At 34.6% G+C, this 15,087-nt stretch overlaps 1 protein-coding gene across 2 annotated transcripts in view; it reads left to right on the top strand.

The window, feature by feature from the left end:
• LOC129757824 (putative uncharacterized protein DDB_G0277255) overlaps positions 1–15,087 on the top strand; it is a 97,933-nt gene that overhangs the window by 15,577 nt on the left and 67,269 nt on the right. The window contains exons 2-6 of one of the 2 annotated variants that reach the window (XM_055755146.1): positions 111–986; positions 10,741–10,850; positions 10,918–11,050; positions 11,116–11,344; positions 11,418–11,636. In XM_055755146.1, coding sequence (XP_055611121.1) covers positions 385–986; positions 10,741–10,850; positions 10,918–11,050; positions 11,116–11,344; positions 11,418–11,636 — 1,293 coding nt within the window. In that variant the 5' untranslated portion in view covers positions 111–384. The remainder of the gene's footprint in view (positions 1–110; positions 987–10,740; positions 10,851–10,917; positions 11,051–11,115; positions 11,345–11,417; positions 11,637–15,087) is intronic. The other variant, XM_055755147.1, reaches the window with a different exon arrangement.

The raw sequence follows: 15,087 nt of genomic DNA, 5'->3' as shown, positions 1-15,087 counted from the left end.
AGCGTGGATGGTGCAAAACTTTCGGGTGGTGAAAACGAATACGGTATTAAGCTTACCGTTGGCAATGTAACGATTGCTCTAAACCCACATTTCGTCCCGATCCCAAACAGTTGCAGTTTATCGAGGTTTCTGCTTCATGGTGTGAGGCAACCTGCAAGTGAAAAAAAACTAAGACGAATCACCGGATCCGACAACCTAGTGAGTGAGTGATTCAACAAAACCGGTACTGATTTAAGTGAAAATCAAACAGCAAACGGGCTGCAAAATGTAGCTGTGCAAAATTGAAAGTAAATTGTGTTTAAAGACGAAAAAACAAAACGGGAATAACGAAAAAAGGTTGAACTTTTTTTTTGAAACTCAGTGAATCGGTGCTAGGGGAAGAGAATGTCTCACCCAAGCCACTTCCAGCCGTGGAAGCAAAACCGGCCTCCTCTAGTCCTGCCGCTCCAACAGCATCAACAACAACAACAACAGGGCAGCTATGGAAAATTACCGGCCATGGCACACCAGCAACAGCTGCCGGAAGGTCACCTTCATCTCCATCAACAGCAGCAGCAACAGTTTCTGTTGGGTGGTGGTAATCCCCAGCAGCAGCAGCAAACCACCTTGGCGCATCTTCCGCCACCCACACCTCAACCGGCACCGGTCATCCAGTCGGCCGCGGTCGCTTCCAGCAGCTCCAACGCGAGCAATGCCATCTCTTCGTCGACGGCGGCCGGAACCGGTCCCGGTGCAACCAGTCCCGGGGCCATGAGTGATTTTCTCTCCCAACTTGGGGCCAACAAGCTGATGCTCGGCAAGCTGAGCGCCAGCTATGGACTGTTGGCGATGGATCAAAATTCGCAACAGCAGCCGGGCCAAATTGTGACCGGGCAGCAGCAACAGTTGCATCAGCCTGCATCGGGGCTGCCCGGGCCGCTGGACGATTGTGCCAATGATAAGGAACGGGAGCTTCGCATTCAGCAGATTTTCGAGAACGCTATCAGGTGAGTTGTGTTTTTGGTTTGATGCGCTTCTTTTCCCCATATGTTACTTACTCTGTTGATTGAATCTAGGGTAATATACCCGATGGTCATGATGTTGAGCATACCAAAAAAACACAAAAACATATACTCACATTAAAATATAATTAAATCATTAAAAGGTTTTTGAAATTAGGCTGGAAGAAATATCAATTTCTTCTTTTGCCAACCCTCCCAAAGTTTGAAGTATTTTATGTAAATTTCGAAAAAAATCCAATATCCGAAAAGTAACAAGACCAAAAAACAAATTGTGGAAAATGGAAGTTATTTCACCTTTTGTATTCTTGATTTTATTGAATTTTTCGATAAAAAATTACTTGATTTATAGGTGTTGTGCAATGATATGGTATGTAATTTTGTGCATGCAAGCTGTCGTGCAATTTATTCCAATTTATTTGTTTTCGCATTATTTTTTATTACCCCTCACAATGTTCCAACTCCGAGTGAAAAAAGAAGGATTTGAAATTTCTTCCGGATCAAATTATGCAAATAGAATGCCAATTTTATTCTGAGAGATTTTTTTCAAAATTACACAGGAAAAATTCATTGAATACTATTTTTTTAAACAAATTATTCTACAAAAAATGTTCTTTTTATAAATTTATCTTATGTTTCACGCACCCTGCAGGAACGCGAGACAGCTGATAGCCGTTCCGTGCGCTTGGACTGAGTAGCCGACGAGACGGCTCACAGTCGTCCAACCAAGTGTCGTTTTCAATTCTGTTGCCTATATCTAGAGTAGGGTGGCAGCCAAATGGGTCATGTAGATTTCGCAAACCGATCATATACATTTCGTAGATTGGCCCAAAAAACTTATCTGTACCAAATTTAAGCTCAAAGTTTCGGTATTTTGGCCCTCAAAAGTCACCAAAAGGGGGGCCAAAGGAAACAGGAAAAACTAAATTTTTTAATTTAAGTATGTTCATTGACACATGCGGCGAGATGAAATGCTAGGTAGGAGATTTTTTTTAGTTTGATGCCAAATGGCTCAAAAAAGAATAAAACGTAAAAATCTGGTGTTTTCTCAAAAAAAAAAAAAAAATTTTTTTTGTAAAAAATGGACTTTGGAATTCAAAAAATTACAAAAGCGAAAATCAAAAGAAATTCAGAAAATAAAAATTTTACTGAATCAAAACAATTGAAAGATTCCCTTTAATTCAACCACGGTATAAGAATAGTTAAGATACCGGTATTTCGATAGCAAATTATCTTCTTCAGTGAGCGATTCTTTCGATTGAGCGAATCGAGGCTCACAACACATAATAGAGTCGAAATTTTAATTTTGATGCCAAACGATTTAGAATTGCATGAAACGTCGAAATCTGGTGATGTTTAGAAAAAAAAATTCAGTTATAAATCTATTTTTAGAGACTTTTTTTTCAAAATAACCCATTTCGACGTTTTATGCATTTGAAGGTCATTTCGCATCAAATTTTAAAATTTGATTTTACCGATTCCCTTAAAAAAACCGAAACTTATAGCGCTTTGAGGCACCACTAAATCAAGTCCGATTAAGCTGAAATTTGGCAAAGGTCAGTTTTTGTATGGTAATCTACAAAACATATATGGTCGGATTGAGAAATTCGATCATAAATTTTTCCTAAAATCCAAAATCTAATATCCTCGTAAATCGTTTATGTCATTAAAAATGTAATGCTGATATGAAATATTTTTCGAGAAATCAATTTCAGTCTCAGTTTATTTTATGTTTCTTGATCTTCTTATCACATTTCAAGAGGGCTTGATAAATTACACAATGCCACAAAATTTACATTTGTGTTATTGAAGTAACATTTCAAAATAAAAAAAAGTTCTGCACTTTTTTGACATCACTTGAAAACAAAAATATATCATTTAAAAATAAAAGTTCTCAATTTTTATCAAGACTTCAAGTAATATTGAGTTCTGCGAAAAACGTTTCAAACCAAATTGAATTTAAGATACCTTTTAAAGCATAAATATTATCGTTTTGCAGGTTCCAACAAATTTGTGAATGAAATCAAGTGAAATCAAGCCAAAAATGAAGTTTTTATACTAGATTGAGCGTAAGTATTACTATCAGGCTGCAACGTGTAGGATTCCCAACAGTAGGCCTACTTGAACCACTTGGACTTGAGATGGTAGATGGGCTCAAGTTCGTATAAAAACTTCATTTTTGGCTCATTTTTATTGACATTTACACTACGAAGACACCATTTGGCCACTTTGAACTGTATATTGTTTGAAAGGTCTGAAAGGTTTGAAAGGTATCTTTCTGATTACAAAACTATAAAGTATGTGACCGAACTCGTCCGAACTCGGTAGATATAACCAGTTTAAAATGACTATTTTTGTTAAGTATTTTCAAGATATCTCGTTTAAACTTCAAAATTTTTCCTCAGTATATTCAGCAAAAGTGTGCAACTTTACTGTTCCTAAAACTCTCTTTAACATACTTTGTACCAAAAATCACTTACAAAAAAGTTATGATAGAAAAACTGAAAACAGAAGATAATTTTTAAGAAATAGTCATAACTTTCAAACGGTTGTCGATACGATAATGACTTCTGTGACAAAGTTGCTAGAATTGGTACACGCTAAAAACTTTTCTCAGACATTATAGCTCTAAAATGGATATAACATAAAATTTTTTTTTTTATCTCACTGCTAGGTGATTTAATCATTTTTTCAAAAAGTTATTTGTCCTGAAGACACCATAGGTCTAAAACGCATAGTTTCGGCAAAAAATAGTTTTGATTGTCTTTGTTATGTTTTACACCTGTGTGCGAGGCTGGATAGCTTCCAAAATTTGTATTTCTTTTTCCTGCAGAAAAACCAACCAAAAAAAGTTATGAAAGGTGTAAAAATTTGAGAATTTTAAATTTCTATACAAAGCTTGCAGCGGTCTAATGCATATAAATAACTTCAAAATTTTGAAACTAACACTCAAACCATGTTCTAAAAAAATAAACTCAAAACTTCGAGGAATAAAAAAATGATAAAATTGTGTATTCAATTCAATTTTCTGTGAAATAGCTGGTAGCAATATGTGGTTTTTCCGTTTGAATTTATTTGTCTTTAATATTTCAACTTCCATTTAACTTGCATCTATTTTTTTTAAGTAACGGAATGTCCAATATTTCTAAAATCAAATAATTGAGCACAAAATTTAAATTATTTAAATTAGTTTCAATTAGAAACGGGAACACCGATTATACATTGATATCTGCATATAAAGTGAAGGCGGAGATTCGCCGTTTACTTTAGAGAGTTTTCTTGAATTGTTGGATCTTTAAATAGTGGATTTCTGTAAGAATTTAACATTTTTAGTAAACTTTCAACAAATGTTTGATTGGATTTGGCCAGGCCGAATTGAGCGCCATCGCCCTGCGAAAATTTTGAAACAAAAGAATTTAAATCTCATTTTCTAGACCGAAATCTTAGACACGGTTGACGGAAATAATTTTCTGCGGTTAAAAACAACTGACACTGGTCCTTAAAATTATTTTTTTTCTCTTGTAGGAACTTGTGTGTATATTCTACTAAAACTTCTCAAAAAATATACTGAAGCTGTTTAATACGATCTGGTCGAATTCCGAAACTCAGGAAATACTCACAGATTAAATTTTTATGAAAATCTTTTCTAATCACTGCTTTCAAAATTTCTCATAAACAGTGACATTTCTGTTTAGTTTGGGCATTTTGGTATTTTTTTGCATTTAGATTTGGGTTTTTTAAACGTTGTTTTTGATTTTACAATTGGTTTTCTTGCTAGCGAGTTATGGAAATACACAGAATTAGGATCGGTCACAATAAAGTTTTAAAAAATTGAAACCTTCTCAAATATGCCATGATTTTTTAGTTTGATTAAAAAATCATAATTTAATCACTCAGTATACGTCACAATCTTCAAATACAACTTTTGTGGCTGTTTGTTTCGTTTTTAAACATCAGGAAATTCGTAAGAACATGCGGAAGAAAGTCGACAAAATGCGGGATATCAAAAATTTATATTGAGTAGCTACCTTTTACTATGCCACTATTGGAAGTTGGACGACTTGTATCATTATTCAGGTGCATCAAAATAAAAAAAATCTTCTGGGACAATCAATGGCTTCATGAAATCTTTAAATTTGCATCATCAATTTTTTTCATGGACGCACCTTGAAAGCTGAGACAAAAAAAAATCTCAAATCAGACCTTGAGTGTCAATTTGACACTTCTCGCTTAAAATCGCTATAACTCTCTTGTTTCTCAACCAATTTGTATAAAAATTATAGTTTTAAAACCTCGTAATGTAACTCAAAAATTTTTCTCAGACAATATTCAGAATCAACCACTCCAGTTATCATATCTTTGTAAAGTATCTGCGCTAATGTAATTACTTCACTTAAACCGGTACGAAATTGCCTTTCTTGTGAATATAAATTTACTGTAGAAATCTTGCGTTGAACACTCAAAATCCATACATTTTTAGTGGTCGTAATCTTATTTAAATTCTTGTTCGGAACGTATAGCTTATAATTTCAGCACCCTGAGCACTAAGGAAAAAAATGTTTGAGTGTTTCGTACCTGATCTACAGTCTTTTTTCCTAAGTATGTTTTTTCGGATATTGTTCTTAGACTTTGAATAACGGAAAACTGAAGTTTTGCAGCTAAATATTGTCTAAGAAACATATTGAAACACATAACTTGCATAAAGAAGTTGTTAAAATGACACTCAAGGACTGATTAGAGAGTTTTTTTGTCTAGCCTTTCAGGATTCGTCCATGACAAAAGTAATGATTCAAGATTTCATGAATTCATTGAGGATCCCGGAAGTTTTTTTTTATTTATATGCACCAGAATAAAGTTACAAGCCGCCAAACTTCCAATAGTGACATTCAAGAGCGGATTAGGGTTAAAAGCGCTTTTCATCATATGCCGAGCAGACTTTCATGGCAAAATAATACTTAATTTTGACATCATGCCCTGAATGTTAAATTTAGTATCATTTTGCCCGAAAAAGGTGACACAGTGCCAAAATATGGGCATCGTTTTCGATTGGAAGATAGCACAGTGATGGCAAATTTTGCTTTTAGAAAAGTTTGTTAATCCTTTTAATAAAATTTTAAAAAGTACAACGATACCAAATTTTCACAGTAAATTATACCTAAACTGACATCATTTTGTTCCCATAACTCGTTTGGAAACGATGCTAAATAAGGCATCATTAAGGTTTCAGTGAAACCTACACTTGGGATTACAATATCTGTATATGAAAAATGAGACCCAAATTTTGGCATTGTACCACTTTCATTCGGGCAAATTTTACTTTCAAGGCATGATAGCAAACTTAGTTATAATTTTCCCATAAAAGTCTGCTAGGCAAACCAATACGTACTTTTGAGCCTACCAATGATTTATTCCCCATTGCACAATGAGGAAAAAAGTGTACACGCAGAGAAAACTAGGCTTTTGAATCAAAACAAAAATGATTTTGTTTCAAAACATTCATTTTTTTGAATCTAACTCCTGTTTTATTTGAACCAAAAACTTTTGTTTTTGATTCAAAAAAATATTTTTTGAAACAAAGAATTAATTCTTTGAACTAAATATTTTTGGATTTTAAATTTATGCAAATACTTTGATTCTAAATAAATGTTAATTGAGCTTATTTCTTTTAAAACAAAGTCAACTTTTTTTAAACCAAAGGAAAATGTTTTTAACTTGAAGAAATGATTCATTAAAATAAAAACTTCAGCCTTTGATTCAAAAGATATTTTGATTTGCCTTGCAAGAAGAATACAAAACCGAAAAATCGAATCAAGTTTGGCCGGTCGTGTGAAAGTGTAGGTCAGAGTTAGCTATATTAGAAGGATTCAGGATGAAGTATGGTAAGTATGTTAATTAAAGAGTGAATATTGAAGATTTTCTATAAGTGATTGCGTTTTTACAGAACCAGAGCCGAAGGATGGTTTCCGTGGATGCCTCAACCGAGATGAAAGCTGGGCACGATGACACCGCTCCAAATCCAGCTGACCGCTCGACAAAAATTTGGACCGGATCGATTTTAGTGAACTAGTTTGTGGCCAAGTGTTTCATCTGTTGTAAATAAAAATAAATTTAACATATAAATTTCTTTCTTTTTATTTTTTGAAATTCCTAATAGGAATTTCAAAACAACAGGAAATATGTCCACCAATTGGAATGAATGGAAAATGGTTCAATGAACCAATCTTTTTAAATCTAAATCTAAATAACATTGTGGCAAACGAAAACAACTTTGTATCAAATGAAACTGTTTTTTGTTTCAAAGTATTAAGATTTTGATTCAAAGATTTTTCAAAAGAAAAATTCTTTGAAACAAAGGAAAATGTATTTGAACCAAAAGAATTTTTATTTGTCCCAAAACCAAAGGAAAAAATCCTTTGTTTTTGCGGCACTTTCCTTTGAAATAAAAAACTTTTTCGCTGCGTGTATAAACCGCGAAGAAATTCAATATTTTCCCTCCTACATGAACCAAACCTATGATAATAAACGGGAAACTGAAATAAAGGGAGAAAATTCGTCAATGATCACACAAATGATTGAATTTGTGGTAATTTGTGGCAATTTGTTAGAGAAAATTAGAAGGTTTGAGTTCAAATGAGAGAAACCAGTGCTCAGAGAGAGTGAAAATGTGCAAACTGTTGCAAATTGTTGCAACTTGTGAAGCAGTTGTGGAATTTTGATCATTACCACTCCAAATGCAAAGAATTCTCTCTTCATTTCAATCCCTTGATAATAAATATATTTTCCTTTTGTGAAAATGTCCGGAAAAACGATCGGACATAGTTTCGGACGCCGCACGAGCTTACGAACGGTTATATAGTGTCTTTTTAACCCATAATTCCCCTATATTTTGTAAACAATCCAGAAAAACACATATTTGGAATAGACAATTTTGAAAAAGGGACCTATCCTGTGTGATCCAAACAAATGATGGCTGTTTGAGCTACCACATGCCTAGAAAAATGAAGTTATGGCCGATTTTACTCTCGATTCCTCAAATATTTCAATTAATTATGAAAAAAGTAAGTTCGAACTTGAAAATCTAAAACCAAATGATACCTATCTTGTGTGATTTTTTTTTCGAGGAATTGAATTAATGTCATTTGAACCACCGCACGGATCGGAAAATGGAGTTAAGGTTGTTTTACCCTAAATTCCAGAAAATTCAGAAAAAGCATATTCGAACTTGGAAACTTTGAATCAAATGAGACCTATCTTGTTTAATTGTTTCCGAGGTATCGAGTGAAGACTAATTGAGCCACCGCACGCATCGGAAACTGGATTTATGGCCGTTTTACCCTCCATTTCCCAACATGCTTAATATCAGTGTTCCGAAAATCACTCAATTCTCATGAGAGACACTGAAACGTTTTCAACAGCGAAAGCAAAACCTAAATTGTCGGTTGGTTTATCTCCCAGCGGGGCAAAGATTGTGTTCGACAGCGCTGCTCCGAGAATCAAAGAAATAAAATTTGAAAGAGAGACGTTTCTTCTCCAGTTGGAATTCTCAACTGAGTGAGGAGCTACCTGATTTTCAGTTTCTTTTTTCAGTCAATAACTTTTCTTGCAAAATCACTCACGCACTCACTCGTTTACTGATCGATGATCGAATGCTGTCTGCCTGATACATCTTACTTTGTTGTTGCTGTTGTTGGGGAGGACCAAAATAGCCATTCAAACACGCAGGCAGTATGTATGAACATACCTATGTATCTGCCGCTTTGCCAGAAAGTACGCAGGTAGTATGAACCGATGCAAGGTCGCATTGATTGAGTTTGAGTGAGTGAGTGAGTGGATTTTCGAATTGGATCTTGTATCAGTCAGTGTCTCAATCACTTCTGATACACCAGGTAGTGAGCTTGAGAGATCGACTTAGATGCGAATCCGCTCTTGCTTTTGAATCTTGTTTACATTGACTTCGCATTGTCGCTCTGCCGAATCTCTAGGGAACAACAGGCAGCAGCAATCGGCTTTGAATGTTTCCAACTAGAAACCTATCATGAGCGTTTCTTCCGAGTGATTTTCGGAACACTGCTTAATATAGTTCAGAAAGGGCTTGTTCGGACTGGAAAATGTTGGAGTAAATCAGACCTATCTAGTGGGATTTTTTTCTGAGGAATCGAAATAAAGGCTGTTTGAGGCACCACACGCTTCAGAAAATGGGAGTTATTGCTGTTTGAATTACAATTCCCCTAAATTTTGTATATATTGCAGAAAAGCATATTTGGACTTGAAAGTTTTAAACCAAATGAGACTTATGTTCTGTATTTTTTCTGAAGAATCGAATTAAGGCTATTTGAGCCACCGCAAGCATCGGAAAGGTGAGCTATGGTTGTTTTTACCCTCAATTCCCCTACTTTTTCGATTAATTCAGAGAAAACATGAAAATTTTAAATGAAATGAGACTTATCTTGTTTGATTTTTTCCGAGAAATCAAATGAAAGCTGTTTGAGCCATCGCACGCTTAGTAAAATGGAGGTATGACTGGTTCTACCCTCGATTCCCCTATATTTTTCAGTTAATTATGAAAACAGTAAGCCTGGATTTGAAAACTAGATTTTAAACTAAATGAAACCAATCTTGTTAGATTTTTTTTTCCGATGTATCGAATGAAAGCTGTTTGATCTACCAAACGTATCGGGATTATGACTTAACAATTTGAAAAACAGGGGAATTGAGAGTAAAATAGCCACAACTCAATTTTCAGATGCATGCGGTGGCTCAACCAGCCTTTATTCGATTTCTCGAAAAAAAAAACACACGGTAAGTCTTATTTGATTTTAAAGTGCGAACATGCTTTTTTTCTGAATTAATTGAAAAAAGAGGAGAAAAGAGCGACCTTTCCCTAGAAGATTTATTTTATTCTACAAAACCTTGTGTAGAGCCTTTTTACCTTTATGTATAAGCGTTTACCAACGGTTTTAAAGGATTTCACAAAACTTTGCATTACTTCATAACAAAGTTTTATTGCACTCTTGTAGATTACAATGGACAAAAAGTGTTACTTTACAAGAGACAGAGGAAAAGTTTGATGATGGGATAAAGCTCCAAAACCTCCTTACATAAAAACTTATTTCTGGATTGTTGGTTGATTCAAAATGTTATTTCAATGTTTTAATCATTTGAATGATATTAATCTCAATTTCGTTTTAAAACATTTATAGAATTCAAATTCATAACCATTACTACCCTACCGTTAATTCGAAACATAAATAAAACCCATTCTCAAACTAAATATTGTTGTCGCCGGTTTTGGATTTCGTTTTGAAATCGATTCAACAAAATATGCGGCGGCGTTCAATCGATTGGACCGAATCGGTCGGAAGCAATGTTTTCTTTAGGCGACCTTGATATTATTTTCTGGTCCTGTCTGCTGGCTTCTCTCTCTGGTTCTTCTAGTCAGCTGTTTTCACCGAGCTGGACGTCTCGCACAGATGATGATAACACCTTTTTTTTCGCGTTCGCTGCCCTGTTATCGGTCAGCCTGTGAAGAATTATCGTTTATAGCAGGTTTGATTTTTTGACTGTTTACCGTTGGGAAGGTGACTAAACGTTTGGTTGGAAATAGCAAAAATCTGTAGAAGAGAACTTTTCTTTTTAAATTCAAAAGTTTTTAAATAAGAATATTCAAACAATCTAGATTTTTTTAAATTGTTGCTTTCACAAAGTTACTTAAATTCCTTCTATCTCTCGATTCTTCTTACAGCGAAAACTCCAAGAAACAAATAGTGGATATTTTGGAAAAAGTTTCCATTTTGCGGCCCCCTGAACGTTTACTTTTGTACCTGCGTATGCCCGGTGGTTATCCAGAGACAGGTAATTTGACGAGAAATTTATTCTTTTTGAATTTTTGCTTTAAGAAATATTTCCTTCTTATAAAAAGATCCTCTGCGACAGTCTCAAAACCCACTGGGAACACGTTCCGAGATTAACCACACCATCAATTGGGTTCGGTCCCATCTAGAACACGACCCTAACGTGTCCATTCCAAAACAGGAAGTGTACGATGACTATACGTAAGTTTGATTGTTGGCTTTAGGTGGGAAGTGTTGCCAATATTTCTTTTTATATGTTTCTACAGTTCCTACTGCGAGAGAATCGACATCAAACCGCTGTCGACGGCCGACTTCGGTAAGGTTATGAAGCAAGTATTTCCCGGTATAAGGCCGCGGCGTCTCGGTACCCGGGGCCATTCCCGCTATTGCTATGCCGCCATGCGTAAAGCCACCAAACTGGCAGCCCCGAAGCTGCCTGATCTCAGCACCGGCGATAGTGGAGATGTAAGATCTAAAAACAATTTTTTTAAGAATGTTTCAAGAAGCTTTTATCTTTGGGTAAAAATTAATCGAACGCCCGATCGCTGTCTTTAAATTTCTTCCGCAGAAACCGGAACAGGAAGAGCAGATGCCCACGGATGAGGAAGCCTGGAAGGTGATCAAGTTTTGGGCCGAAGCTATGCTGCCGAGTGCTTTCGGGAGCATCAATGAGCTGGCCGGCTTCATCACCCGGAACAATCTTAACTCCCCGGCCAGTATCGCTAGCCGGCAGTTGTTGCAGAAAAAGTTGCTGCAGCGAGAAAACAAGGAGCGCAAGAAGTTGACGGTAAGTGTTTTGATCGTGTTTTTCCTGAAATCTTTTGGAGTTTGAATTTTTATATTCTTTTAAACTAAATTCAAAACAAAATCAATTGATTGGTGTAGTTACCACAAAATGTGGCTGGCATTTTTTTTTTGGTTTCTTGATCTCAGTTAACGTGCATTTTCTACGGCTAAAATCGGTAAACTTCTCGATACATTAGTCAAGTTGATGTGACTGCACGAAAAAACTATAGTCCGGATAAACCCGGAATATATGGCAAGCTTACCATACCATCATTGAAGAAGCACTTAAGAAGCGAAACACGGGATATTTGGAACACGTTTACATTTAAATGTGAAGGAATTGAAGCATTTTAGTATGTTTTTAATTTTTAAAACTTTGCAGATGTTTAAACAGTTTTAAACTTACCAAAATATAAGCCTATTGATGGAAAATATTTGATTCATCAAGCAAAATATTTTAAGGGAAGTTTTTTTTTCATAATTTTCTACCAACCTTGTTTTTTTTCTTCAAAAGATCACAAATATGCTATCTTTGTTACATAAGACTGAGTCGATTTGGGCCATTTTTGAATTTCTCAAATTTTCTGGGGTCTTAAAAGCTTCGTTTTGGACCAAAATTCAGAAATGATTTTTGCAGAATTTTTAAGTTACGTTTGCATGAGTTAATTTGAACTTTTAGGTTCGTATGGCAAAATTAAATATTTTGTACTGAAAAATCCACATCATTTTTGTTTCTTCTGTGGAACCGAGCCAGCTAATGGTGTTTGTGTCAATTTATAAATTTTCTAAAGAAAATGTTCCGCTGAACAACTTTGTTGAAGGCCGTAACTTTGTATCTTATTAGACAAAAAAATTACTTAAATAAATAAATAATAATTAAATAAAAATCGCCAGAAATGTACTGAAAGTTTCAAAATTTTCAACTTTGAATGAAAAATATCCTTCGATTCTTGCAGTACTGTTCATGTAAACAAAGCGCAAACCTAACTTGTACCCCAGAAAAGTTATTCGATGTTATACAAAAAAAAATACAAACTAAAAATCAAAGACCAACTTAATTTCAAGTTTATTTTATTTTTCTGGATGATTTAATGTGCAAATTTTTTTTTTCCATACAAATTTTCATACAAAATTGAAACGCGTTGCGCTTACTCAGAAATCAACCAAATCATCTCAAATTTTACACTGATGCTAGGTGAATTTTTCCGGAGACTACCATCACACTTCGTTCGTGACAATCGTGGAGAGCGCAATCGTTTGATCGGAGAATAAAAAAATGTCAAATGAAATATTGATCTTTTTTGTGGTTAGTCGTTTGACTTTCATCCCTCTTGCGTAGATAATCGAGATAATCATTCCACATTGTTCGACCAACACATCCAAATATCACCCGGCGCTGCAGAGTGGCGAATTTTTTTTCAACAGGAGGGAGTGAATAGAAAAGATTGCATTTGCTTATTAAGTCTGTAAGTTCTGCTGCGTGAAAGAGATAGGCGATGTCGTAAACTGTCGGGAATGATGGTCGTTTGACCATCAAATTATCGAGTTTCCGAGCTCGTAAGCTGTAAAGCTGGTACCGGGGCAATGAGACAGGTGATTTCTGAAGGGCGACCAAACTTGTGAAAAACCTTATATCAAAAAAATTTCAGAGTTTGAATCCCATAACATGTCTGTTCGCGGTAAGGTCCCTAGCATATTAAAGTATGTAGTTGCTGATTATTTTGTATAAAATATAATGATTTGCCAAGTTTCTGCTCCTATGAAAAAAATAACAATTATCAAAACGAAAACATTGATTTTTGCTGTTTTTGAAAGCCTCTAAATAGTAATCTTGTATGTACCCTTCGCAACTTACGATCTATACTAACCTATTGTACTTTAATATTAATCTCATGATGGTTTTTCTTCGTTATTGTCAGATTTTGCCAGCAGAAATTTCATTAAAAACGCTTTTAAGTGACTCTAAAGTAATCAAGTTTTGTTAATTTTTAAACAGTTTTATCCACTGAATTGCCCTTACTATATTTAAAAAAAGAATTATTGGACCAAAAAGTAGTATAAATTGAAGGAGGAGGATGCATTCACTTTGAATACAGATTGGACGAATTAAAAGTTGCAAAAACTAAACAATATCATGACTGAAAAAAGTGTACGCCGGGCGGTGAGATACTAAGAATAAAGTAGAGATTTTTCTTACAAAATACGATAAATTTTTTTTTTCAAATTTTTTCATGAATTATCATAAGATTACCTTCATTTCTTCCATAGAAAGTATTTCGATCAAACGAATGGTTTTTAAGCTAAACGTATTCGTAACTGTCCCATTTCTAAAAGAACTAAGCTCTATGCACTGTGGTCCAAAAGTACTAAAAGTGGAACTTTTTTCGTAGCGCCTCTATCTTTTATCTTATCTCTTTAGTGTCTTCAGAACATTTGCTTCTTCATGCTTAATAACTTGAAAGCATCAACTATAAAAAATTGAAAATTCTAACTTTTTTATTTCAATAGATAGAGCTTTACTTTATACTACAAAGTTATAAAATACGTAAAAATATGAAACTTTGTTGAATACATCTGTGGTTTTTCTGTAGTCTGGATATGTTCAGACTCAACTAAAATAGGTAATTTATTGATTAGTTCACAATAATTCATGTGCATGTGTTACAAATTACTTACAAATAGGTCCCTGCACTCAAATAAGTATTTCAATGTAGTTCAACAGCAGGTTTTGTTTGGCGAATACTGTAGGGAATTATCTTCGGTAAATATATTCATATTTATATAAATCGAATCCGTATTACTTACTATTGCGAAAGTAAATTCTAGCCGATCACCAAAAAAAGTAAACCCAATTATCAATTCTAGATAATCCTCACAATGCGCACACGTGATATCTTCGACCTATGCTGACAACCTTGAGATAAACATCGTTTACTCCTTTTCCTCCTCGATCTTAAACGTCATTATATAATATTAAGAATGTCATAATAAGGAACAGATAAATTTTGGCAACTTCTTGAGAGCCCTTCGCGCAGAGTCGTACCTAGCTTATTATTGGAAACAACATCAAAACTCAATCTCTTTTCAGAGCAGAGTTATAAAGGTTTTATTTTGAAAGTAGTTTAAAAGTTAGTTTATTAAACTTAACTATAGTTAGACGAGGATTTACATGAACAAGATGTTCTGAACATTTGTTGAGGCATTCAAATCACATGTTTTGCACAAGATTTCAACATTCTACGACGTTTCCTAGCCAACTTATTGCAACTTTAAGTTTTATTTTTACTCAATTTCACTTATTGCAAAAACGTGCAAGTGAATTTTTAAAACTAATGAACCACATTGAAGGTTGAACTAAGTGCAAGAAATTGGTGTTGTTGTCATTTGTCTCCACGCGCTTATATTCGAACACAACAAGCATATATTTGATGTGTTTTACGTGTTTCCATACA

The sequence above is a fragment of the Uranotaenia lowii genome, chromosome 3 (assembly GCF_029784155.1).
Source record: "Uranotaenia lowii strain MFRU-FL chromosome 3, ASM2978415v1, whole genome shotgun sequence".
NCBI lineage: Eukaryota > Metazoa > Arthropoda > Insecta > Diptera > Culicidae > Uranotaenia > Uranotaenia lowii.
Note: the sequence above shows the minus strand (reverse complement) of the source record. Positions and strands in the feature narration are given on the sequence as shown.